This window comes from Microtus pennsylvanicus, chromosome 5 (assembly GCF_037038515.1).
Source record: "Microtus pennsylvanicus isolate mMicPen1 chromosome 5, mMicPen1.hap1, whole genome shotgun sequence".
Taxonomy (NCBI): Eukaryota; Metazoa; Chordata; class Mammalia; order Rodentia; family Cricetidae; genus Microtus; species Microtus pennsylvanicus.
The window spans coordinates 116196563-116224361 of record NC_134583.1 but is presented as its reverse complement, the minus strand read 5'-3'; the positions used below and the strand labels follow the sequence as shown (position 1 = coordinate 116224361).

At 42.3% G+C, this 27799-nt stretch overlaps 1 protein-coding gene and 1 long non-coding RNA gene across 9 annotated transcripts in view; one reads left to right on the top strand and one right to left on the bottom strand.

Annotated features, from left to right (window-relative positions):
• Cpeb3 (cytoplasmic polyadenylation element binding protein 3) overlaps positions 1 to 27799 on the top strand; it is a 184680-nt gene that overhangs the window by 7243 nt on the left and 149638 nt on the right. For 4 of the 8 annotated variants that reach the window (XM_075973931.1, XM_075973929.1, XM_075973928.1 and 1 more), the window contains exons 1-2: positions 24849 to 24983; positions 25897 to 26930. In XM_075973931.1, the coding sequence (XP_075830046.1) occupies positions 25908 to 26930 (1023 nt within the window). In that variant the 5' untranslated portion in view covers positions 24849 to 24983; positions 25897 to 25907. Of the gene's footprint in view, positions 1 to 22888; positions 22992 to 24848; positions 24984 to 25555; positions 25679 to 25896; positions 26931 to 27799 lie in introns of those variants that run through there. The other 4 variants (XM_075973925.1, XM_075973926.1, XM_075973927.1 and 1 more) reach the window with 3 other exon arrangements.
• LOC142850412 (uncharacterized) lies at positions 200 to 26976 on the bottom strand. Its single transcript, XR_012910687.1, has 3 exons — positions 26864 to 26976; positions 24798 to 25421; positions 200 to 1731 (listed from the first exon to the last, which is right to left on the bottom strand). It is a non-coding gene; the product is annotated as an uncharacterized LOC142850412 (long non-coding RNA).

The following is a 27799-nucleotide window of genomic DNA, read 5'->3' as shown; positions in this document are numbered from 1 at the left end:
CTGGAACTCATTTTGAGCCAGATGTGGTGGTGTATGCCTTCATATCAGCACCGAAGAAAGGAAGGGATGGAGGGAGGAAGGGAGGGAGGAAGGAAGGAAGAAAATGTCTTAGTTAGGGTTATTATTGCTGTGATAAAACACCATGACCAAAGCAACTTAGAGAAGAAAGGGTTTATTTTCTTCACAGTTCCATGTAACAGTTCATCATCAAAAGCAGTGAGGGCAGAAACTCACGCAGGGCAAGAACTGATAAAGAGGCCATGGAGGGTGCTGCTTACTGGGTTGCTCCTCATGGCTTGCTTAGCCTGCTTTCTTACAGACCCAGGACCATCAGCCCAGGGATGGCCCCACCCACCATGGGCTGGACTCCTCGTCATCAATCACTAGTTTAGAAAATGCCTTACAGCTGGATCTTATGGAGACATTTTCTTAGTTGAGACTCCCTCCTCTCTTATGACTCTGGCTTGTGTCAATTTGACATCAAACTAACCAGTACAGAAAGAAAAGAATTATAGGACAGAATATTATATTTTCCCTTTTGTAGCTTAACCCCAGAATGTTCATTTTATTTAACTATTATGATTATTTTAGACAGAATTTTATTTTGTAGTCGAGGCTGGCCTAAAACTCACTGTGTAGCCCAGACTGGCCTTGAACTCTCAGTGGTCGGTCCTCTTGCCTCAGCCTCCTTTGTATTTGGATTATAGGCTGGAGTGCCAGTTTTATGAAAAAATATATATGGAAAATAATTTTCCTTTTTAAATAGCCATGTGTTTCATAGAGCCACTGAAAATGTGGTCCCGTAGACCCTCGAGTTTTCCCAGGCCTTTTCCAGAAAATTTGTGAAGTCAAGGCTATTTTCATAATAGGAAAACATCATGTGCATTTTCCACTGCACTAACATTTACACCAATGGCATAAGCAACTGCAGATAAAAATTCCTTGTATATTAGCATTGTTCAAAGCATTGGACCTGCATATATAATGCTTATATATTTACCATAGTGTGCATGCTTTAAACATTAGAACCAGTTTCTTTTAGTCTCTGTATGATGAAATGGGTATGATGCCTTCTCTTGCACCAACAGCATGGTGCCAGGTGCAGTGGCATCCATGTAGTCCACCTTGACCCAGTGACAAGAGACTGAAGGCAACGGTTTGAGGCCAGCCAAAAGTGATGGGCCAGGCCTTGTAAGTCTAGCATTCCGGAGGCTGAAGTAGGGTGACTGCCAGTTCTAGGTCAGCCTGGGCTACATAGCAACACTCCCTTTTAAAAAATCAATAATAAACACAAATAGCCCAAATTGAAAATGGACAAAAGATGTGAACAGACATTTCTCTAATGCTAGTGAACAAATGAAAATATGTTTATTATTTTTAATTAGCTATTTACCACATGAATCAAAGTGGTTTTTGTTTGTTTTCTTTTGTCCGGAATCCTTAGAACCCTTAGGATGCAGGAGTCTTGTTTGTTGTTCCGAGTTTTGGTCCTGGGTATTGAGTCTAGCATTTGAGCCAGTGAGCTTTCTCCTCAGCACCGACGCTTCCTTTTACTCCTTCCTCCTGGGAAGTCTGAACTGACTAGTAGCTGTGGCGGCTCCTGGAGTTTACTTTTCAGGTTTGCTCTTTGCCCACGCTCTGTTAATCTTACATGTTCAACAGACATTCAGAGTGGCTCCATTCAGAGAGGCAGTAGATTCTCTGCTGGAAGGGTTAAAGATGCCAGTGAACCTGAGATAGGAGGTGCCACAGAAAAGTAAAAGTAGACTATTAAAGGGAGAAGATTGATTTAGAAGAACACAGACTGCAGCCTCATCTCTCCAGAATTCAAGCAACTTAGAGATAATTTGCTGAAAAATTAGAAAAACCAAGCAACATTTTGGAAATGTTTTAAAAGTAAGCTTTAAACATTACATGTGGGCTGGCAAAATGGCTCAGGGGGTGAAGGCACTTGCCACCAAGCCTGGCAACCTGAGTTCTATTCCCAGAACCTGCATTGTGGAAGGAGAGAAGTGAATCCTGCAAGTTGTCTTCTGACCTCCGCATGTGCACCTTGGGGCATACAAATTCATAAATAATTTTTAAAATGTGTGCTCTGGAAACAAAAGTCAGATTTACTAATTAGTTATTTTCAGTCCCAATTTGCTCCTTTCTAGAGTCTGTGTATGGGAGTATTGCCTGCATGTATGTCTGTGCATTGTGTATGTGTGGTGCCTTAAGAGGCCAGCAGAGGACATTGAATCCTGAAGTTACATGTGGTTGTTAGCCACCAAGTGGGTCCTGGGGACCCAACCTGGGTCTTCTGCAAGAGAGGTAAATGCTCCTAACTGCTGAGGCATCCCTCCAGCCCTGAAGGGTTCTTTAACCTTCCAGGTGTATCTACAGAAAAACAAAACACATAGCCAATCTCATGTCAAATGGTGAAAAATTGAATTTTTCCCACAGAGATAAAACAAGGACATGTGCCCTTGAAACTTTTAATCAACAGTGTGCTGGAGGCTCTAGACAGTAGATGGAAGTTTCTGTCCTGCCTGTTCCTGTAGCCATTCAGTCCCAAATAAACACACAGCGGCTTATTACTAACTAGCTCTTTCAATTTAAATTAACCCATAATTCTTATCTATGTTTAGCCACGTGGTTAGGTACCTTTTCTCAGTAAGGCATTATCATCTTGCTTCCTCTTTGTCTGGCTGGTGAGAGTGTCTCTGCCTTTCCTCTTCCTAGAATTTTCTTAGTCTGGTTGACCCACCTATACTTTCTGCCTGGCTAATGGCCGGCCAATCAGCCAATCAGCGTTTTATCAAACCAATGCGGTGACAAGTCTTTACAGTGTACAAGAGCATTTTCCCACAGCACTAGTCAAATCAAGTAAGAAAAGAAACAAAAGGCATCTGTGCTGCTTAGTTTGTGTCAACTTGACACAAAGTCACCTGGGAAGAGCCGAGAGAGAGGGAAAGGCCTGTCTGTGGGCATTTTCTCAATTGCTAATTGATGTGGGAGGGTCCACAGCCCACTGTGGGCAGTTCCCCCCCCCCAACAGGCAGACAGGGGTTGTATAAGAAATCAGCCTGAGCAAGCTATCTAGGGTAAGCCTGTACGCAGCATTCTTCCGTGGTCCTTGCTTCAGTTCCTGTCTCCAGGGATTTTATTTGAATCCATACCTTGACATCCTTGATGATGGATTATAACATGTAAGGTGAAATAATACTTTTCCTCCCCAAGTTGCTTTCGATCATGGTGTCTATCACAGTGACAGAGGCAAACTAGGGGAGAAGTTTGTCTAGAGTCAGCTGTTGCTGAGACAGACCTCACCATGTTGGTTTTTGGGGAGGATTGTGGAAGAATTTGAAGCTTTGGGCTAGAAGAGGCCATTGAATTCTTAGAACTTAATGAGCTGTTATGGGTGCTGGGAAGGTAAGAATGTTGAGACAGGTGCAGATGATAGGGGCCTGACTTGTGAGGTTTCAGAGCAAAGCAAGCCAGTGAGCAGCAGTCCTCCATAGTTCCTGCGTCTCCTCTTGTTTGAGTTCTTTTCCTGACTTCTTGTAATGAGGACTATGTTTGGGACATGTAAGTAAAACAGGCCCTTCTCTCCCCGAGTTGCCTTTGGTCAGTATTTTACCACAGCCACAATCAAGCAGACTAATAAAGCATCCGTTCTGGGAAGAAAGAAGGAAACCTGTTTTATTTTCTGATGAGATGATCTTATGCTTAGAGAATCCCAGGGAGGTGACTCTCTTTTGAGTAAGTCCCACTTTCCGCTGCTCTCTGTGAGGGGAAGCACATGCCGGTGATGTGGGGTGGGTCTTTCTTTCTGGGCACTTCTCTTTTAGCCTTTGTGTTTCAACTATGTATTAAGACATCTTTAGTAGATGGGCGGTGGTGGCGCACGCCTTTAATCCCAGCTCTCAGGAGGCAGAGGCAGGCGGATCTCTGTGAGTTTGAGGCCAGCCTGGTCTACAAGAACTAGTTCCAGAATAGGCTCCAAAGCTACAGAGAAACCTTGTCTCAGAAAAACAAACAAACAAACATCTTTAGTGAGGCCTGGAATGGTGACACTTAGGAAACAGGCAGGTAGATTTCTGTGAGTTCAAGGCTGGCCTGGTCTATATAGTAAGACCCTGTCTCAAAACAAAACACCATGAAGACTTTAATAAAATATGCAAGAAATCACACAAAGCAAATATTAGAACCAAAATGCAATTCAAACAGGGTTATAGGATACAAGATCAATATGGAAGATTTACTGTATTTTCGTACATTAGCAGTGACAAATCTAGGAATAAAAGCAAGGAAAAGTAATTTCATTTATTAAAAACATCAAAAGGATCAAAATAGGTCTGAGGATATAGCTCAGTTGGTAAAATGCTTGCCTAACATGTACAGTGCCCAAGGTTCATCCCTAGCACCACATGAACGAGCTCTGCGTGGTAGTGGATGCTGGTAATCCCAGCACTGGGGATTTGAGGCTAGAAGTTCAAAGTTAGCCTCAGCTACATAGTATGTTGAAGGTTAGTTTGGGCTATATGAGGTCCTTTCTCAGAAAAACAACATTGGACTGGCAAGATGGCTCGGTGGGTAGAAGCACTAGCTACACAGGCCTGTGAGTTTAATCCCTGGATCATATGGTGGAGAGAACCAATTCTTTAAAAGTTGCTCTCTGACATTCATATATGCACCTTGGATCCATACTCATACACTTACACACCAAATGTATATACAGTGAAGATGATAAAATAAAAAGAAAGCACAAAGGAGTCAATTTAACAAAAGAAGTAAATAACATCTGAAAACTAAGAAATTAAAGCTACAGTAATTTGAAAGAGTTCACCAGAAGACAGACTTACTGTCTGTCTGTCCGTCCATCTAGCCATCCATCCATCTCTACTTATATGTAGATATATTGATATCTGTACAATATTTTAAAGCTAGTAATACTTCCTAAACCGATCTATAATCCTGGGCAATTGCTGTCAAAATTTCATCATGTAGAAAGTGGCAAATTGATCTTAAAGGTCTCACAATTTTTGTTGATCGAAAAGAGCCAAAGGATTCCTGTAAAAGGAGAGCCAGGGCTGACAGAGGTCAAGGTGCTTGTTGTTAATCTGACTGTTTTACTTTGATCTTCAGTACCTACTTGGTGGCAGGAGAAATCCAGTTTCTCAGAGTTGTCCTCTGACGTCACACAGATCCTGGCACATGTGTGCCCCAGTTACAACAATGAACAAAGAAATGTAAAAAATAAATTAAAAAGGAAGACCCAGGTTAAAGAATTCACATCCTTGACTTAAAAATGCTTTTGTTTCTTTATCGTGGTGCCTGGGATCGAATCCAGGGTGGCATACATGTTAGACAACATCCTATTGCTGAGCTGCATCTCCAGCCTCACACTTAATGGTTTCATTTGTTTAAGACAGAGTTCTGTTGATCATGCTGGCCAGGAACTCTCCTCTCTTTGTTTATTTTCCTTTATCTTGCCTTCCAATTCTATGTAGCCAAGGATAATTTTAAAATTCTGATCTTCTTGCCTCCACCTTTAGTGCCGATACTATAGGCAGGTGCTACCACAGCCAGTTTATTTGGTTATAGGTATTGGAGCCATAGCTTTGTGCAGGCAATGCACTCTGTGAACTGAGCTACATCCCCAGTTCATATTTCCTATTTTATTTTATTTATTTAAAAAACTTACTATATCATATTTACTATGTGGGGGGCTAGGTGAGTGGGGTGCAAGTATCATGGCACCTGTATGAAGGTTAGAGGAAAGTTTTATTTTATTATTTTTATTGAGCTATACATTTTTCTCTGCTCTCCTTCCATCCTCCCCCTCCCCTTCTACTCTCTCCTGTGACCCCCACACTCCCAATTTACTCATGAGATCTTCTTTTTCTCCTTCCTATGTAAATCCATGTATGTCTCTCTTAGGGTCCTCTTCGTTGTCTAGGTTCTCTGGGGTTGTGGCCTATAGGCTGATTTTTGTTTGATTTGTGTCTAAAAGCCACTTATGAGTGAGTACATACTACATTTGTCAACCTGGGTCTGGGTCACCTCACTCAATATGTTTTCTAGATCCATCCATTTGCCTATAAATTTCAAGATTTTTTTTACTTCTGTGTAGTACTCCATTGTGTAAATGTAGCACATTTTCTTTACTCATTCTTTGGTTGAGGGGCATTTAGGTTGTTTCCAAATGGCTATTACAGATAATGCTGCTATGAACATAGTTGAGCACATGTCCTTGTGGTATGACTGAGCGTCCTTAGTGTATATACCCAAAAGTGGTATTGTTAGGTCTTGAGGTAGATTGTTTCCCAATTTTCTGATCAATTGCCATAATGATTTCCAAAGCAGCTGTACAAGTTTGCACTCCCACCAGCAGTGGAGGAGTGTTCCCTTATACCACATCCTCTCCAGCATAAGTTATCATCAGTGTTTTTGATCTTGATCATTCTGAAAGGTATAAGATGGAATCTCAGAGTTGTTTTGATTTTGCATTTTTCTGATGGCTAAAGATGTTGAGCAATTCTTTAGATGTTTTTCAGCCATTTGAGATTTGAGATAGATTGAGAGGTCTCTGCTTAGATCTATACCCCATTTTTTATTGGATTATTTGTTCTTTTGATGTCAAGTGTCTTGAGTTCTTTGTTTATTTTGGAGATCAGCAGAGGACAACTTTTTAAGAGTTGGTTCTCTCCTTTGGTGATGTGGGTCCTGGCGATTCTGAACTCAGGTTATCAAGCTTGACAGCCATTGCCTCTACCTGCCGAGCCATCTCATTGGTGTTCATTTCCTAATTTTAAAGCTCATTAAAACGCTACGTTAATCAAGATACTGTAGTAGCAGTATAAAGGTAGACATTTAGATTAATTTACTTCTAAATAGGCCAGTAAGTCTAAAATAAGTCCTGACTTTCATGATTGTCAGTTTATTTACAGCAAGGGCACCACTGTAATGTAATAGGGGAATGTATGTATTTCTATCACAGCTGGATAGCTGTATGCAAATCTCGCACACACCATGAGAGCAAACATTAACTAAAAATTGACCAAAAACCAAAATGTAAGAGCTGAAACTATATAATTCTTAGCAGAAAGCTCGCCCAGGAACTGGGACTAGACCATCTTCTTACTTTGACAGCAGCACCAGTGACGGAGGAAGAACACATGGGGACTTAATCAAAATTAACAGCTCTCATGCCAGAAAGGAGGTATTTCAGTCAGATATTCTTATGGCTATGAGGAATACCTGAGAAAGTCTAGATGTGTTGAACCATGGCTTTAATCCCAGCACTTGGGATGTAGAGGCAAGAGGATCAAGTATTCAGATATGGATCACCACATCTAGTCTTTGTGGTGTAGCACAATTAGTAAAAACCCAGAGAAAGAAATTGGGGTTCAACCTGAAGGTCAGGAAAACAAAACAGCCAGCTAATGGCTCTTATATCTACCTCAGTCCGAAATGGTGATCCTGCCTCCAGGAATCTCAGAATGAGACTGAGAGCTGTCTCCTTCCATTTTATAATCCTCTCCAGGGTTGGGATTAAAGGCGTGCACCACTACCACCTGGTTTCTACGGCAAACTAGCATGGCTACTGGGTTTAAAGGTCACCACAGCCTGGTGTGTAAGGCTGACCGGTGGGGCTGTTTCACTCTCTGAACTTCGGGCAAGCTTTATTTATTAAAATACAAATGAAATATCACTACATTGTGGTGCTTCATTTTTTAAAGATTCATTTTATTTTGTGTATATGCATGCCTTGCCTGTATGTAGGTATGTGTACCACATGTGTACTTAGTGCTCACAGAGGGCAGAAGAGCATTGGATCCCCTGGAACTGAAATTATAGATGGCCGTGAGCTCCCATGGGCATGATCATAGGTGCTAGGATCAATCCTTGGGTCCTCTGCAAGAGCAACCAGTGCTCTTCACTGCTGAGCCATCTCTGTAACTGCTTTTTTTTTTTTTTTTAAGAATGCTTTGTTAGTTGATACTTTATTGACTGAACATTTCCAATAGTGGTAATGATAACAATACCTTACATACATAGAATGTTTAAGAAACAATGTATATTCTCATAGTTTTATCCTTAGACTTGTAATTGAGGAGACCAGGCTTCTAAAACCCTGAATAGATTTTTAAGGTTAGACACCACAGTGTAATCTTATCATTCGATCTTCAGTGTGAATAGCTTTGAGAGTGAATAAGAGGGTCATTTAGTATGCCAGTTTAACAGCACAGATAAACTCTACTGGAAAAGTCAGAGTAGAGTTGCTCTGTCAGTAACTGACAAAGGGCATCTGTTTCTTTGGGCTCTGCTCCCTGTACCACAGTGCCACATGGAATATAATTTGTTTCTTCCCACTGTCAAAAATCCACTCGGAGCTTACAACTTTAAACATGTGCACATCAAAAAATTCCATAAAGCCGTATCACTAGGGGTTAGGTCACAGATTAACCCCAGTACAGTAATTGTAGGTGATTTTAATACTGTACTTTCCCCAATGGACACGTTTCCCAGACAAAACAAGCAAAACCCCTGAAACAAAACAAAAAACTGGAAATATCAAATGGCACCATTGACCTAAATACCCTAACAGATGTCTGCAGTATATTTCACTCCAGCATTACAGAATACACCTTTGCCTGGAGGTGGTAGCACACGCCTTTAATCCCAGCACTTAGGAGGCAGAGGCAGGTGAATCTCTGTGAGTTCAAGGCCAGCCTAGTCTACAGACTGAGTTCCAGGACAGGTTCCAAAGCTTACAAGAAACCCCGTCTTAAAAAGCCAAAACCAACCAACCAAACAAGCAAACTTCCCCAAAACTCCTTCTTCTCAGTCTTCTATATAGGTTTCTTTAAATGGATTTGTGGTGTTATTTTGAAGCTCTCAAGCTTTTAAGAGGTAGATCCTGCTTGGTGGAAGTAGTTCTCTGGGACAAATGGTCCAGTGAGGGTAATTCCTATTTCCAGCTGTGGTCTCTGCTTCCCGCCCACTACTACGCCAGGCACTTCTGCCACATGCGTGCTCTGAACTCTGCCGTGCCTTCCCTACCACGATTCACTAAAACTGATGGAAATATGAGCCAAATAAACCTTTCCTCCCTGAAGTGGTTTCTGTTAGGTTATTTTGGTCACAATGATGCAGAAGTAACTAACACAGAAAATTGGCCAGTCAGTAACTGTGACTAAACGTGACCACGTGGTTCCTAAGCCTTTGGGATTGTTTGTTTTTGAACAGTTTGGTGATTCAGGCTAGAGAAGCCCTGGAGTGATGTAAGAGCTTAATAGGCCCCTGGTTATTTTCTGTGTCTAAAGGCTGAGAGTGCTTTAGACAGTGGACCTCTGCACGGCAGAGATATGTCTGGTGCTGTTTCCAATAATGACAGCAAAGCCCTTTGGGAGAAATTGAGTCCTAACTGCAGCAGGAAAAGTACCTGAGCCTGGACTATCCAGTTCCCAAGAGAAGCTGGTCAGATTGGTAATCCCCAAATCTAGGAAGGATGACGCTGAGGACATCTTGAGCTATATAGTGAGTCTAAGACCACAGATTCACAGGAAAGAGAAGTGTTAAAAAATGATAGGGATAGGCTGGGAAGATGGGTCCGAGTTGCCAAGCCTGACAACTAAGTTCCATCCTCAGGAACCATGATGTGAAAGGCAAGAATCAAGTCATCTAAAGTTCTTTAACTTTAACGTGCATGCCCTGGCGTGTTAGTGCCCGTCTCTACTGCAAATGCTAAATAAATTTAATAAAATCTTTAAAACAGGTATGGTGGCACTTATCTATAATTTCAGTACTGGGATAGTAGAGGCAGGAGGATGAGGAATTCATGGCCTGTCCCAATTATATTGTGAGTTTGTGGCTAACCTAGGCTACCTGAGACCCCATATCAAAAACAAAAATGTCTTAATAAATATGCTAAGATATATATTTGGCTCTTGTATATGCTAGGAAAGTGCTGTACTACTAAACTATGTCCCCAGCCACTCTTGATTTTATTTAATAATTCATTTGTGTGTGTGTTGGGGGGGATGACATGTACATATTTGGGCAGGTGCCAGAGCAGGCCACAGGATCCTCTAGAGTTGGAGTTAAAGGAGGCTGTGAAACAGGTTCACTCATCACCAATTAGACTAGGCCAGCAAGCCCCAGGAAGCCTCCCATCTCTGTTACCGCAGCAGTGGGATTACAAGCGTGTCCCATCATGCCTAGTTTTTTATATGGGTACTTTGGTGTTTTTTTTTTTTTTTCAATTTTTTTTTCCTTTCAAAAATTTACACTTCCTCCCCTCCTCCCATTTCCCTCCTGCTCCCTTACTCCCTCTCCTCCCTCCTCCTCCCTCCTTAAGAGTGGGCAGGGAACTTCCCTGTGGGAAGTCCAAGGCCCTCCCCCTACATCCAGGCCTAGGAAGTTTTGCATCCAAATAGACTAGGATCCCAAAAAGCCTATACGTGCTGTAGAAACAAGTTATATGGGTACTTTGAACAGAGGAGCAAATGATCTTAACTGTTGAGCCATCTCTTCAACATCTATCATTCCTAAGCCTGAGTTTCCTTAAAACAAGACAAACAAACCAATGACTGGGAATGAGGAGATGCTTGGAAGGTAAAGGCAGTTGTGCTAAACCTGATGATCTGAGTTCAATCCCCAGGACTCAAGTGCTGGAGGGAGAGAACTAGTGCTCCTCCCCTCCACATACACACAATAGATAAATGTAAAAAAAGACGAGAAAAAAGAAAACACAAGCAAAAGAATGATAGTTTTTATTATTTAGGGCTATGTGACGATTAACTCCCTAAGTCAGTGGTTTCAACCTTCCTAATGCTGTGATCCTTTAATACAGTTCCTCATGTGGTGACCCCCAGCCATAAAATTATTCTAATTGCTATTTTATAACTTTTCTACTGTTATGAATCATAATGTAAATATTATTGGAGATAGAAGTTTGCCAAAGGGGTTGTAATCCACAAATTGAGAGCCACTGCCCTAAGGCATAAGAAATTCTTTTCTGGTTTTTTTTTTTTTTTTTTGAGATAGGATTTTTCTGCCTTGCTCTGGATGTCCTGGAACTCATTCTGTAGACCAGGCTGGCCTCAAACTCACAGATCTGCTTGCCTCTGCCTCCCAAGTACTGGGATTAAAGGTGTATGCAACCACCATCCAACAAGAAATTCTTACATAGTTCAGAATGTTAGCTAGTATAAACACCGCTATTCTCAATACACTTTTGTGTATTTAATAATACTTTTGTTAGTTTAAAACTAATAAAAAATAAAAAGAAACTATTAAAAATACCTGTATCCTTCCACCACCACCACCACAAAAAAGAAAAAAAGAAATCCTTATCCTGTGGTGGTAGAGGTCAGACCTCACTAAGCAGGAAATACAGGTCTGTAGGAAGAAGCGGGGTAAGAACTATGTGGTGGCGCACGTCTTTAATTCTGGAACTCCGGAGGCAGAGGCAAACGGATCTCTGTGAGTTTAAGGCCAGCCAGCACTATATCATAGGTCTCAAAAAATAAAAAGCAAGTCAGAAGTTCTGGCTGGTAAGAGCCTATTCCTCTGTTAGTCTGACCCATGTGCTCCTGGTACCAGTTGGTATTAAGTAGGAAGGAGACAGACTCTATTCTCAGTTTAGAATTTCTAGGTAGGAGAGGGGAACAGAGAAAAATGTAGAGCTCAATAAAAATCGATAAAATAAAAAAGTAAAAAAAAAAAAAAAGAATTTCTAGGTAGTTCAGCTCCCTCCCAGGATTAACTTTAGATCGCATACATTGACCTCTACTGCTGTAGTTTGTTAAAAATGCTTTCATACACACTAACAGAATTTTGGAGATTTAGATCCAGCAGTTTTTAAAATTGTCCCCATTTTATTCTAGAGGAAGCTAACTGAAACTAAGAACATAGGCTTTTACAGGCATATTGTTTACATATAAATTCTGGTTCCTTTGCTTCCCTAAATTATAATCTGTGGCTGGCCTGGTTGCATAGGCTAATCATCAAAGCCATTTGGGAAGCTGAAGCAAGAGGACCACAAGATCAAGGCCCACCCTGGTCTACAGAGTGAATTCACGGTCAACCTGAGCTAGCCTCAAATTCCTGGGCTAAAGTATTCTTCTTGTATCAGATCTTTAATACTTGGGAAGACAGGGTACACAACTGCTCCTAGATTTTTTTTTTGTCATTTTTAGGAAGACTAGGTTATTGAGTTCCCTGAGTAGAACTGGCAGTAGACTGGGCAGTAGCGGAGTGTTGCCTGTGGCCTGAATACTTGCTACTGTTATTACTGAGGACCAGAAAAGTGGTAGTGGGAATAACTGCTTAGACAATCAGATGTAGATACTCTTTATTCATTTATTTTTGAGACAGGGTCTCATTTAACTTAAACTTGTATTAAAGTCACTATGGGGCCCAGGCTGGCCTTGAATTCCTGATCCTTCTGTGCCAGTTTCCTGAGTGCTGGCATTCTAGGCATGTGCCACTATGCCTGGTGACAACTAAATTTCCACATGTCACCTCTTACACTATTAAGCCAATCCCCGACTACTGTGATGATGTCACTTCTGTTAGCATCTTGGCAGGTAGTCTAGTTTTTCCAAAAGTGGTAGCGTAGACAGTTGCTATACTTTTTTTGTTTCTCATTCCCCAAGAAAATATCAGTCAGTTAGGTATAGTGGCACATGCCTGTAATCCTAGCCTCAGGAGGCTGAGGCTGAGGCAGGAGGCTTGTGAATTTGAGATTAGTGTGGGTCCCATAGGGTAACTGTCTCAACAACACAGGGTAACTATCTCAAACAACAAAAAAAGTGAAAAACACCTCTGATTTGGGTTTATGGGGTGGATTTGGGTTTATGGGGTTAAAGCAAGGCCCCAAGGAAGGCAGTCTTCAATAGTAGAAGACAAAGACAGCCTACATTAAGTGAACTACTGAACAAGTTACAGTGTGAGTAACAGCACCAACAAAACAACCTGATAGGTAGGTGGTACACAACTTTAAGCCCAGCAATCAGGAGGCTGAGGTAGGTAGATCTCTGTGAGTTAGTTCAAGGATAGTCTGGTCTATATATTGAGACCCTATCTCAAAACAAATAAAACTCACAGGTGAGTTAAGAGAATTGAGTTATCATTCTTTGCTTGGATCTATCCCTTTCTCTAAGCTGGAGATCAAACCCAGGTCTCTCAGCACACTAGGAAAACACTGCTACTGAGCTATACCCCAGTCCCAGATGTACTGTGTAGGAACTGTGTTTTATAAACTTTCTGAGCTTAAACTTGACTTTCCCATGGTGGGGCTCATGTATTCATACATCCTGGTAGTGGATTGTCCCTTCAGGATGTAGCTCATGAGCAGTAAGATTCATGCCCTTGGCGAGAAGAGTATGGGCTGGATTTCAGTCTGTCTGGCTCACTCTCTGGTGCTGAGGGTGTATATACAACCTGTGAAATGGAGGGTGAGGGTGGGGCGCCATACTGTATTTACTGCCCTAGCTGTTAGCATCAAGTCAGGTAATAAAGGGAAGGGATTTGCTAAAGTCCAGTTCCCCGTGTAAGAAAGGCACTGATTCTGTAGATACTACCCAGCTTCAAATGAGATGATCCAGGGGTTACCTGACCAGACGCACCAACTTTGTCCTTGTTGTGACAATTTCTATGACTCATCAGATTGGATAGAACCTGATAATTACTGGCTGCTAATGCGGAGATTGTAGCATTACCTCGAGTCTGGCTGGCTTTTCTCTCAATCCGTTAAGACAAATCAGTTGTCTTTTTACTTTCAGACAGGTCTCATGTGGCCCAGTTTGGCCTGGGCTCACTAGAACTGATGACCTTGGACTCTGGGTCCTCCTGCCTCCACTCTAGTTCTGGAATTATCAGGATGTGCCACTGCACTGGGCTTTGATGAGTCATTTTCTGGAAGACAGTCGTGCTTATTTTGGGACACTCAGAGACTTGTCCATGGGTAGAATCTGGCTAAAGCTTCCCCTGGTTTTCAGGCAAAGGCCATCCATATAGGTTTGCTTCAGTTGTAGAAAGGGAAGTTTCTAAACAACCATTTGCCTTCTTTCCACACCTTTGAAGCTCAAACTGTTTCTGTGGCTGTGTGGATCGAGGAAAAAGGAACCTGTTTGTATGAGTCACTAAACAAAAGACAAGGCTGGTGTCAACCTGAAATGAGGTCCTTGTTCTGCAATAGTGTGTGAGTTTGAATAGGGAAATCACCTAAGTTGCCTCTTTTACTTCTGCTGTTAGAGATAGGAGCAGTATTTACCTCGAAGGTTTATTGCAGGGACCAAATGAAATGAATTCAAACAGATGCTGTTCTACACTCCTGGAGTCCCAGCATTCAGAAGGCTGAGGCAGGAGGATGAGGAGATGAAGTCTAGCTTGGGCTACACAGGAAATCCCAGGCCATCTGAACTCCATAGTGAAAGCTTGTCTCCAAAATGAAGTAGAAAACAAAAAAGAGGATTTTGTTTCTCCCAATCCTTCTGCCTCTGTTCCTGAATGTGGAGATTGCAGATTTGTGCCACTATGCCTAGATATGTTTGTCTGCCTTTATAATAAATTTAATGTGTATGTGAGTGTATGTCACAAATGTGTGCATGTGTGCCTGCAAAGGCCAGAAAAGAGTCACGTCCCCTGGAGTTGGTGTTTCAGGCAATTGTGAGCTCCCTGATATAAGCGTCGAGAATGTGAACTAGGGTCCTCTTGAAGAGCAGCATGCACTCTTAACCTCTGAGCCATTTTTCCAGCCCATTTGTCTGGTTTTGAGAAAGTGTCTCATTCTACAACAGGCTTAGAACTCATAGCAGTCCTCCTGCCTCAGCCTCTAAAGTGCTAAGATTACAAGCACATGCATCAGACTTGGCTTTATCTGTTTTATAAAATAATTCTTGTAGTTTTTTAAGTCTTCAGAAAGAGAGTTACTATGATGAGAATAAGACAGTGGAAAAACTGGGCTGTAGGGAGAGAGTTCAGGGCACTTGCTCTAGCTGGAGAGGACCAGGGTTCAGTTCCCAGCACCCTACCAGGCAGCCCACAGCCACCTGTAACTCCAGTCTGGGCAATCCATTGCCCTCTTCTGGCATCCTCAGGTACCAGACACTCAGGTAGTACACATGGATATGTGCGGGGAAGCACTCATACGTATACAATTAGACAAAACAGTTAAGTGTGGTGTGGTGCCCTTGTAACCCATGCACTTTAGAGATAGAGACAGGAAGGCTAGGAATGCAAAGGCAGTCTGGACTTGGGAGCTTGAGGACAGCCTGGGTTGTGTGAAACTCATCTCAAGTAAACAAAACAAATGAATAAAGAAAAAGAGAGAAAAAACAGAAAAAGAACATTATGAGAGGAACTCAATTTACATTGGGTCAAATCTAAAATAAAAGTAACAGTTTATTAAGAGAAAATTTAGGTGCTGATATAACTTCAGATTTTTATAGATTTTTTGCTTTTATGTGTGTGACTGTGAGTGAGTGTGTTTATGTCAGAGAACAATTTCTGGAAGTTGGTTTTCTCCTATCAAGTGAGTTTTAGGAATTGAATTTAGGTTTATCAAGCTAGGTAGCAAGTGACTTTTCCTGCTAAGTCATCTCTCTGACTCTACAATTTACAAAAATAAAGTAAATGGTGCTGGAAATCAAGCTCTGGGCTTGATCACACTAGGGGAGTTCTCTACCATTAAACTGTTCCCTTGGTCCTCATGAATTTTTAATGAATAAACAATATGTAAAAATATCTAATATGGGGCTGGAGAGATGGCTCAGAGGTTAAGAGCACTGGCTCCTGTTTCAGAGGATCTGGGTTCAATTCCCAGCACCCACATGGCAGCTCACAACTGTCTGTAACTCTAGTCCCAGGGAATCTGACACCTTCACACCAACGCACATGAAATAAAGTTAAATAATAATAAAAAAATCTAATGCCTTGAGCTTTTTTTTTTTTTGAGACTCAAAATGAATTCAAGGGGAATAACTTAGCAGTAGAACACTTACCTAGGATGTATAAGGCCCTTGACTCAAGGGCCAGTATGATACAAGACAACTATTTAAAAATAAAGATTCAAGGAAAGAATTGATTTGGAAAATCCTAGAAATAAGTATCCTACAACAAGAGAAAGGATAGATTAATTATATTAAACATTATATCATGCTTGTTAAACATAGTAGTTTTGAAATACCTGTAATGGTATGAGTTTTTCTTCATCTAATGTTAACTTAGAAAAAAATCTATTAGTCTTTATGTGGCAAAAACTATACCTTGTTTTTGATTGGTTAACAAACCTTGTCCAGCATCACCACAGAGCCTAGGTTACAGTAGCTAGTTTAGCAAGAACAGACAAGCAAGCAAAGCATGAGGAGTACTGTCCTCCAGTACACCTGTGCTCCAGGGAACTGGGCGATTCTGCCCACGTGGTCAGTGGGCACACCTCACAGAACAGAAGCTGGGAAGATTTATATGGAAGTCACATTTGGGAGGTTACTATATGAGAGACATATATATGATATTACTTTAGAGAGTTAAGAGACAGGATTATACTGGGTGAAAATGAAGAGGAAGGGATGCAAGCAGAAATTTAGGAGGCAGAACGAACAAGTTTTAGTGACCAGTTAGGCTCCCTCAGTGAGGGGGAAGAGGAAGAGCAGAATCCTGCCTAGATTCTTAACCTTTTTTTTTTTTTTTTTTGGTTTTTCGAGACAGGGTTTCTCTGTGGTTTTGGAGCCTGTCCTGGAACTAGCTCTTGTAGACCAGGCTGGTCTCGAACTCACAGAGATCCGCCTGCCTCTGCCTCCCAAGCACTGGGATTAAAGGCATGCTTTACCACCGCCCGGCTTTAGGTTCTTAACCTTGAGTGAGGAGACTTGGGGTGGTGCTTTTAAACAGGATAGGCCAAACAACTTGGTTACATAGCAGGTTACATAGGCTTTCCTCAAAGCAAATACACATAGCACACCTAACCCAAACAAAAATCTGTGTACTTTTTAGTATTGGATCAAAAACACACATAATGGAAGTATGTGTGTGTGTGTGTGTATATATATATATTAAAATACATATATAAACTAATCTATCTGTCTTATCTATCACTATATTCCAGTCAAAGGGTTATTATCAGAGCATATAAAAGTAGACACCTGGAAGAGAAAGGGATGAGAGACTCCAACAACAAAAGAATTAAATGGACAGACTGATAGGAGAAGAGAGGCAATAGAGAGATGTGTTTTTTTTTTGAAGAGTTAGAAAATTAGGTATTTTGCCACCTGCTTTGTACAGTATCCCAAAGTTTCCTTAACTCTCCACTCCTTTCCCAGGCAGTGTTATATCCACAGAGCTTACCATGGTCCTTTTCCTAATTCAAATGCTTTCGCTGAACTCTGGAACTCCTGTTTACCTAACAACCTCTCCGAGGGCCTTCTCTAGCCTCCCTCCTGCCTCAGCCTGGTGTTGTAAGCAAAGGTCAGAGGTCCAGTGGCAAACGTTTTCCCCACTCCCTTGCTAGACAAGTTTTCTCTGTGCAACAGCCCTGACTGCCCTGGAATTCCCTCTGTAGACCACGCTCCAATTTAGAGATCTGTCTCTGCCTTCTGAGTGCTGGGATTAAAGGCATGCACCACCACTGCCCAACTAAATATATTCATATTAGTCCAGTTTGTTATTTTCATTTATGGTTAGTGTTTTTGTGATTTGTTTTAAGGAATTGATGGGGCTGGAGGTGTAGTTCAGTGGTCAGAATATGTGCTTAATGTGTGTGGGCCACGGATTCAATCCTCAGTACCCAAACGAGTCAATTGTTCTTTACCTTAATATTGTGGAGATATTCCTCTAGATTTTTTTCCCTTTGGTATTGGGGATCCATTCCAGGACCTTGCACATGTGAGGCCAACACTGCACCACTGAAAAAACACTCCCAAAAAAACAAAAAGAAAGAAAGAAAAGAAAATTGAATAACCAAAACCCATGAGACCAATGTGAAAGGGACCACCCAGGAAAGAAAGTGGCCAAGAGGAGATGGAATAAAATAAGACAGGGTAATAAATAGGGGTGAAAATATAGTCAAAATGCATGATCTAAGTGGATTAAATTGGTACAATAAAGCCCATGTTTTATACAATGAATATATACTAATTTTTTAAGTATTAAAGTAGTTTAGAAACATATCCAGAATTGAGAGTGTTTTTTTCTTTCTTTTTGTCTCATGTGGTCCAAGCTGTCCAAGAACTTAATAATGTAGCTAAGCATGACCTTGAACATCTGATCTTCTTGCTTCCACCTCCTGGGTGTTGGGATTATAGGTTTGTGATTGTGGCCGACTTCCAGTGTAATTTTTCTTCTAAATAAAGTATAGAATCTTGGCTGCTTCAGATAATAAAAAGATATTATTTATTGGTAAATCCATTAATTCATTCATTTATGTGTTATATATTGAGCTAGGAAAGGTGGTATATACCTGTCTTTAATACTTGGAAGGCGGCTGTGTTCACTACTATACTGCCAGTGCTGTTGCTAGATACTTGAGAAGCTGAGGCAGGAGGATTACTTGAGCCTATAAATACGAGACTAACCTGAACAACATAGTGAGACATGTCAAAAGAAAGAAAGAAAAGGTGTATGCATGGAAAACCTACATGCTATCTGTTTATAAGCAGTATTATAGAGGTGCTAGTAATGAAAGGAGATTATCCCCAAAAGTAATACATGGGCTGAGTGTGGGGGCTCATGCCTGGGAGGCAGTGTCAGGTGGGTTTATGTTCAAGGCCAGACTGGGCTACAGAGTTCCTGTTTCAAAAAAATGTATTTGGCTATTTTGGTTAAACACAAAATGAGGTGCAGGAAGGTGGTGATTGTGCCTGTGTTCCTAGAGTTTAGGAGACAAAAGATGGGGTCTTAGATCAAGCATGCTAGTTAGACTAGTAGAATCAGCCATCTTAGGTTCAAGTATGAGGCTAGAGACTCTGCCTCAGTATAAAGTGGAGAGCAACAACAAAACGAAAAACAACTGGGCTGGAGAGACAGCGCAGTGGTTGAGAGCACTGACTGGTCAAGGCTGTGGTGGAGCACACCTTTAATCCCAGCACTGGGGGCAGAGGCAGGCGGATCTCTGAGTTCAAGGCCAACAGGCTCCAAAGCCACACACAGAAACCCCCGGTGGGGGGGGGGACAATGACACCGACCACTCTTCCAGAGAACCTGGGTTCAGTTCTCAGCACTCACATAGCAGCTAGCAATTGTCTGTAACTCTAAGATCTGACAGCCTCACATAGACATACAGGCAGGTAAAATACCAATGCACATAAAATAAAAATAAGTTAATTAAGAAACACAAACAAAAATGGTGTCACCCTCTGACTTTTTCATGTGTGCTCACACATGCAGACAGGAATACCACACATACACTACAAACCAATACAGAGAGCCTTTGTCGTTGTTGAGGGCCCTCCTGGGTTTGCCTGATATGTACTCTTGGTATTTTTGTTTGAACTATTTTCTTTTTAGGTCTAAAATCTCATTTTAGGAAAGTAGAGCAGATATTAGTGGCTCACTTCTAAGTACAATAAGTTTCCAGGAAGTATGGGTAGTGCTCATTATCACCCACCAAGGGTCAAGACCAAAGTTTATCTTTTTCTAGACTTTGAATTACCAGTAGACCTGTACTTAGGGTCAGTTGGATTAATAAATGTTCAAGTAAACCATTTCAAACATGCACATGAATAATAAACAAAACAAAATGTATAAAAATCCTTTTTGGGGGGTAGGTACTGGACTAGGCAGCAAAGTCTCCAAGATTGGAGCTAGTGTGAATCCTCCTGTCTCAGCCTCTAAAGTGTTGGGATTGCAGGCACATACCTCTCTATATAACTTCTACCTAAATTGTTAGCGTTCCCCCCCTTAGAAGTAACTGGACATAGAGCTTAAGGATGCAGTTTAGTTGAAACAGTGCCTTCATAAGCATGCATGAAGCTCTGAGTTCATCCCAGCACTGCATAAACTAGATGTGGTGGTACACCCCCATAACCTTATATAAACTAGATGTGGTGGTACACCCCGTAACCCCAGCACCATATAAACTAGATGTGGTGGTACACCCCAGTAACCCCGGCACTGTGAAAACTGGATGTGGTGGTACTCCCCTGTAATCTCAGCATGTGGGAGGGACAGGAAAAGAAAAGAAGACTAGAAGTTCAAAATCAGCTTTGGTTAAAAGGCAAGTTGCAGGCCTGTTCAGACCTTGTCTCAAAACCAAACCAAACTGGGCATGATGCCCATACTTTTGATCTTAGCACTTGAGAGCCAGAGGCAGGTGGATCTTTGTGAGTTTAAGGCCAGTCTGGTCATAGCAATTTCTAGGCCAGCCAGGGCAACATAGTTAGACCCTGTCTCAAACAAAACAAAACAAGAAATTCACCAAAACAACAAACAGAAAGACAAAAGGAAGGACAAAAGAAAAAAATAACTAGGAACAAAGACCACTAAAAGATGCAAATTGGTAATTTCTGATCAACTTTACTTCTGATTTGCAAGAAAGGGAAACAGAATTGAGAGTTGTAAATGCTGCTTAGCATTTTCAGATCTAAGTTCAATCAGCACAGTCATCAGCTGACATTTACTCTGAACCCCATGGGTGAATGGCATGGAACCAGATTCCACAAGAAATATTATCTTCTGCCTACGCAAGCAAACTTAGCTCTTGAGTTATTGCTTTCAGGAGCTATACATAATGACAGTTGATGTTAATAGGCTGTGAGATTCAGCCTGAAATCATTATGTTAAAATAGGGACAATCACATACCAAGTTTCTGTGGTAGCACCTGTAGTCCCACCACTTGGGAGGTAGAGACAGAAGTACCAGGAGTTCAGCTACATATCAAGTTCAAGGGTAGCCTGGGCTAAATTAAATGACCACCGGTTTTTTTTTTCCACTATGACCACCGGTTTGAAAAACAACCAAATATCTCCCTCTACAATTCCCCAAAGTAGAAACTGTATATATATATCTTGAACAAAGAAGTCATTGTTCAGTAGTTATACTCTTAAGGTTTTAAGTTATTTACCAATTAATATCTTATCAAATACTATTTTTCTTTTTTTTTTTTGTTTTTTTTCGAGACAGGGTTTCTCTGTGGTTTTGGAGCCTGTCCTGGAACTAGCTCTTGTAGACCAAGGCTGGTCTCGAACTCACAAAGATCCACCTGCCTCTGCCTCCCAAGTGCTGGGATTAAAGGTGTGCGCCACCACCGCCCAGCTCAAATACTAATTTTCATTGAGAGAGTTTAATTTTATTTGATCACTGTATCAATAATGCAAGGTAGACTTTCAGGTAAAAATAGGGCTAGTTGACTCAAAACATATGGGTAAAAATCTTTGCATGAGTATATATATTTATGTGTGTTTGTGTGTATGTGTGTGGGTGTGTGCATGTGTGACTAAGTGCAAATGGAAGCCAGAAGTCAAACTCAGGTGTCCTTCCTCAGCAATAGTTTGCTATTTTCTTTTTTTTTACTGGGGTGGAGATGGGTGGGGGCATGATGCAGTGGCCCTCTGTTGTGGTCAAAATGGAAAGATGGGGGAGGCCAAGAGCCTAAAGTATCTAGTTATCTCAGGCAGTCTCCCACCCATTCTGCTTAGATCAGAAGAGATATGTCAAGGTCATGGTGATATGGCCATAGACTTTTTAATCAACTCTTTATAGGTTTCAGGCATCCTGATTCCATCCATCTCCCAGTACCTTCATATCCATCCACACTTGCAACCTCCCTGCTTTTTTTTTTTTTAAGACTATCTCTGAACTTGGACTGGACTTGCCTATTAGGAACCTACCTGTTTCCCCCCACCCCCCAGCTTTGGGTTTATAAGGGTCCAATGCTGCTATGCCTAGGTTGTTTTCTTTTTTTTAATGGGTTCTGGGGATCTAACTCAGGTTCTTATACTCTATCAACTAAGCTATCTCTCCAGCCCATTTTTGGTTTGTGTACAGCCCAGGCTGTTTGGGAGCTCATGGCCATTCTGTTGCCTCAGCCTCTCTAGTGCTCAGGTTATGAGGTGGGCTTTTTCTCATCTAGTAAAAAGTCAAATACAAAGAAATCCTGAGTTGGGTGTGGTGGCACAAGCATCTAATTCCAGCACTGGAGAAGCAAAGACAAGAGGATTGGTGCAATTTTGAAGCCTGTTTGATCTACATAGCTAGTTCCAAGTTATCCTGTCTCAGGCAGTCAGTTTTGGTAGATAGATAAAATGTCAAACATTTTTGATTAAAACCTATTTTTACCTTCAAGGTCAGTAACACGTTTAGTATTAAGGGACTTTTAAAATTCTGTATTAAGAGGGTTTTTTTTCAGCAGGTGTGGTAGTACATATCTCTAACCCCAGCTCTTGGGGGAGGCCAGATGATCCAGGTTAGCCTGGGCTGTGTAGGGAAACCTTGTCTCTTGTGTCTCAAAACAGAACAAAGCAACTGGGGGTGGGGGCTTTAAGTGTTTATCATTCTCCTGTAGTTCTCCGCCCATTTTTTTTATTCCACACCCTAATCTCTTTCTTTCTAGTAGGATTCCTATTGCTGGCTATCCAGCCATTACCATCATAATTCCATTTAAGGTAGCTCGGCTGGATCTATTTATTCTGTCCTACAATCTACTTTCTCTTTTAGCCTTGCTTCCTAAATCAAGTTGACAACACAGTTTATTTTTCCTTCTTTTATTTCAACAACTCCTGGTCTAGATTGGTTAGGAGGCTATAATATAATCTGGGCACAACCTCTCCCCCTTGGAATCTGTATTTACGAGGTTTCCTCCTTTCTTGGCTGAACGTGCTGAAGCCCGGCAGAGTACCTTGTGAAGGACTTCAGCCCCCACAGTCCTCTGTGTGCGCATGCCCACTCTTCTTACAGTTGTCAAAGTGCTTTTCCAGAGCGGTCACATAATCAACCCGAAAGAAGAAATAAATACTGTTCATTTTTCAATTTTATCGCTCTTTTAAAAACTGGACATTTAAAGGTAACTGCTGCTATGAATTCATTACTTGAAATTGGGTTGTTGCATGTAAAAACCGATCTATTGTGTGTGGTGGGGGAGGGGAAACAGGCATCTATTTCTCAGACTTTGCTATATACAAGCAAAAAAAAACCTCCAAGTCAAAATATACAGGCAGTTATTTAAGGATACTTCATATTGACTTTGTAAGTTTTATCTTAATCACTTAGTTAGTTTTTTTAAAAAGATCTTATTTATTAAAAGGTGGGTCTTGACCTTGACAGTAAATTTATACAGAAAGCAAAATTTGTATTATTTTAAGAGTATTGAAAAGGGGGTGTTTTCTTATAACATTGAGAATTTAATGACGTAGTAGTACTATTAATTAAAGTCATCATAAAATATTCTGAGTCTAGGTTACTTTTTGGCTTGGGGGTGGGGGGGTAAAGTACAGCATTTTTCCCCATCAAGAGCATGCAGTTTAAGCTAAAGGCATTAACAAAAAGCATTGCATACAAACAGTAAGAAAAGCTATACTAAAGATAATCCAATACGTATTTCAGCCATGATGATATAGCCATTGTAAAGAAAATTCTCTCTCACCAAAGCACTCAAATTCCAGAAGTATAATGGTCTACTGCAGCACTGTAAGAAGGAAGTGTGAGCATCTGTGACCATCCTCTTTGGCAGTGATGGAACTTTGTGTTGTCTGAGTCCGAGGTTCACTGTTCTCTGTGCTCTATTTATAATACTAATCAAAGCCATTGTTTTACATAGAGGAAACTGAGGAACATAAAAGCAATCTAAAGCAAGCTTTATTGATAGTAGCAGGCAATCGGCAATCCCTGGTGCATGTTATATTATACTGGGCTGGGCTTTTTTTTTTCCCAGGGGAGGGGAATAAGAAGGCAAGTACGGTGATTGAGAAGTGAAATGTTTCCCTAAGTCTACTATATTCTTTGTACACGAAACTTTGAAATGAAAGATGCGATCTGTTAAGCATTTTAATGATAGTTTTAATAAAACAGAACAGTTAATCCGACTTGTCTGATATCCTTTGTGTAATAGTTGAGAGACGATACCTCCATTTTAAGAGTTGTTCAATAGTCCAAAGGCAGAGCTGTTGTGTGTATCTGAATGCCCTTTTACAAATGTCCCATGAAAGATGCTTCTCCAGTATATGATTTAATTAACTGTATTAAATATATTGATAACTTTGTTGCAACTGTATGGAGTCATCTAAAAATTATATGTTTGGTCATAGCGCCTTTAACATTTCAAAATATTTGTTTTCAAGGTCTCAGCCCTGTAATATTCAGATATTTAAAGCAATTAACATATTCTGAGACAAGCTAATTCAGTGATTACTACACACGTGAAAATCTTTTGGTTTTGAGTGATTACTGTTTTCATCCTTGAGTAAGAAAACAGGTTGTATGGCAGAGGTGAACATAGCTCTTCTATGTGAAGTGGAAAATACCATACACTCCTTATATGGCTAAATGAAGCAGTGAGGATAATGTACTATAATTACAATGTATGAGAATTTGGGACTTTGTACTCTCTATTTTTAACAGTTGCTAGCATATGGTAATTCGGGGTCCTCAAACCATAGTCTTTCACTGTTAATACTAGTGATAAAAGAATGGATTCTAAATTTGCCAGTCTTGTGACCGAGGCAGCAGCAGGAGGATTCAAAAATGAAAATCTGGCAACCCCAGAATTATCTTGACTGTCTACTTAAATCTCAGAAGCATTTTAAAGTCCCGCCCCCACTCCATCTCACAGACTCCCTCCCTCCTCCTCACTCCCCACCTCCCTCCCTCTGACCTCAAATCCAACCAGAAGCATTTCTCCACTCTGCAGAGAATTTCTCAGGCTCCCGTTGAGACCTGAAACGCCAAGAAGCCAGGAAATCTCTTGGGCGGCAGAATTGGAGAGGAGAAAATTGGAGAATAAGCAGAAAAAAACCACAATCCTTAGAGTAATAAGAAGCAAACACGTCTAAACGTTTCAGTAGGTTTTCTTTCTTTTCCTCTTTCTTCTTTCTTTTCTTCTCTCGTGGGTTTTTTTTTTTTTTTTTTTTTTTTTGAGTCAGGTTTCATTTATACTAGGCCGGACTCGAACTAAGTATTCAAGGCTGACCTTGAATGTTTGATCCTCCGGAGTACTGGGATTACAAGCCTGCGCCACCACGCCCGGCGATTTTCCTCTTTTTAAAAATTGGATTTTCTTTTATACTAAAACGTCTCCTAACAAAATGGAGTAGCTGCCGCTACTAAGAGACCAGAGAATGATTGTGCAGTTGAGTTCTTCCAACAAATGCCTAAGATTTCCTCTCTCGTGGTTCGCTGCAGCCAAGTAAAACAATTATCCGCGGCAAGAAGGCAGTTTGCTAATCAAGAGGGCTGTCTTTTTCTTGTTTCTTTTTCTTTCTTTTTTAAAGTGCTTCAGCTGGGGAAGGGGAAAGAGAGGGTCGGTACCACGTCTTTTTAACCTTGCTGAAGGACGCAGCACTATTTATTGACGTATGCAAATAACTGGGGGAGGGTGGTGCTTGGGAAAAAACAGGAACCAGAATCAGTTTCTCCTCGCAGGGTGTACGCTCTGAGTTCCGGTGAAGGGGAAAGAGACGTGGCGAAATTGCTGTCTTTCTGTCTTATAAGCACATCTCTCACTAATACAGAAAAGGGACCGAGACGTCAGAAAGGGTGAAGACGCTCTCAGTGTTTTTAAGAGACCTTGCTCGAGCCTTCCTACCCCCCTCCCCCAGCCCGACCTGCTCTTCTAAATGCGAGATTATGGATTTGCCTTGCAATTGGCTAGTGGCGGTGGCACTGGATTTTCGCAAGTAAAACACCCGCCCGCTTCAGTGAGGGCATTCATGATCACACTGACAATAACGCATCTCTCTTTCTTCCCGTTTCAGCTGCGCAAACCATGCAGGATGATTTACTGATGGACAAAAGCAAAACCCAGCCCCAGTCTCAGCAGCAGCAGCAGCAGCAGCAGCAGCGGCAACAGCAGCAGCAGCAACAGCTCCAGCCCGAGCCCGGCGCAGCCGAAGCCCCGTCCACGCCCCTCTCCTCAGAGACCCCCAAGCCCGAAGACAGTAGCGCAGTGCCGGCCCTCAGCCCAGCCTCGGCCCCGCCAGCCCCCAACGGCCCCGACAAAATGCAGATGGAGTCGCCGCTCCTGCCGGGCTTGAGTTTCCATCAGCCCCCTCAGCAGCCGCCGCCACCGCCGCAGGAGCCCGCGGCGCCCGGAGCGTCGCTGTCGCCGTCCTTTGGCAGCACCTGGTCCACGGGCACGACAAACGCGGTGGAGGACAGCTTCTTCCAGGGGATCACCCCGGTCAACGGGACCATGCTCTTCCAAAACTTCCCGCACCACGTCAACCCGGTCTTCGGAGGCACCTTCTCCCCACAGATCGGCCTGGCACAGACCCAGCACCACCAGCAGCCGCCGCCGCCCGCGCCGCAGCCGCCGCAGCCAGCGCAGCCCCCGCAGGCGCAGCCCTCGCAGCAACGCCGCTCGCCCGCCAGCCCCAGCCAGGCGCCCTATGCGCAGAGGAGCGCCGCCGCCTACGGCCACCAACCCATCATGACCAGCAAGCCGTCTTCATCCTCGGCTGCTGCGGCCGCTGCTGCCGCGGCCGCCGCCTCCTCGGCATCGTCCAGCTGGAACACGCACCAGAGCGTGAACGCCGCCTGGAGTGCCCCGTCCAACCCGTGGGGTGGCCTACAGGCCGGCCGGGACCCTCGCCGCGCTGTTGGCGTGGGCGTGGGCGTGGGTGTAGGGGTACCCTCCCCGCTTAACCCCATCTCGCCGCTCAAAAAGCCCTTCTCCAGCAATGTGATCGCGCCACCCAAGTTCCCTCGTGCGGCCCCGCTCACCTCCAAATCCTGGATGGAGGATAACGCTTTTCGAACCGATAATGGTAACAATCTGTTGCCTTTTCAGGTAATGCCATGTGCTCTTGCACACACCTTGCTCCCGCCCGTTTCTCCCCTCTTCCCGGGTTATCCACCCGCCGTTATTTAGGAGGGATGGTGAATTGCAGCTCCCCTGAAACCTTCTGGTTCACTGGGACTATTCCACTCACCCTGGGTGGGGGTGGGGTGTGAGGTTGGGGGAACATTGTGACTGCTTGCGGGTAGAAAAGGGCCTTTTTTCCTTTCCAGTTCATTTCCTCCTTCACTGTGCCTGTGTTTCTTATTTTGGCCCTCTTTGACAAATGAAGCCGCAAGTGTATATAGCCAGGTGCGGGAGTGGTCCCAGGAGGAGTAGGCTGAGATTCCTATCATTTTAAGTAGCTACACATTTTCACGTTATGCAATCCTAGGCTCAAGGTGCCGGAAAGCCATCCACGCCCAAACCACCCTGGCTTTATACTCTTAAAGCGGTTAACAGCCTTTGAGTGGTGCTATTTCAAATAGTTGCATATGCTCAACTAAGCTAATGCGAACACATGTGTTTATGTCTCACTAAGACGCTGGAATCACTAATAATCAGCACATTGCCCCTGCCAGGAAATTATGAGTGTGAGATTCCAATAAACACCCTATAAGGGACTGAAGCAGAAGAGTGGAAATTCTAGGGGAAATTATTCCCATGTTACTTAAAAGAAGGATTTAGGGTTTTTTTGTTTTTTTCCAGGAAAGACAATAGGACACGACCTTCAGAGCCATATTGCAATGGAGTCTATTTGCTAGCTAGCACTGAAATATTTAAAGCTGCAGTGTCCTTCACCAGTTGGGTTATTTAAGAAGACAGTGCAGATCAATTACACCATTTGAAACTGGGCAAAGTGAAAGTCTTGCAACTTTAAT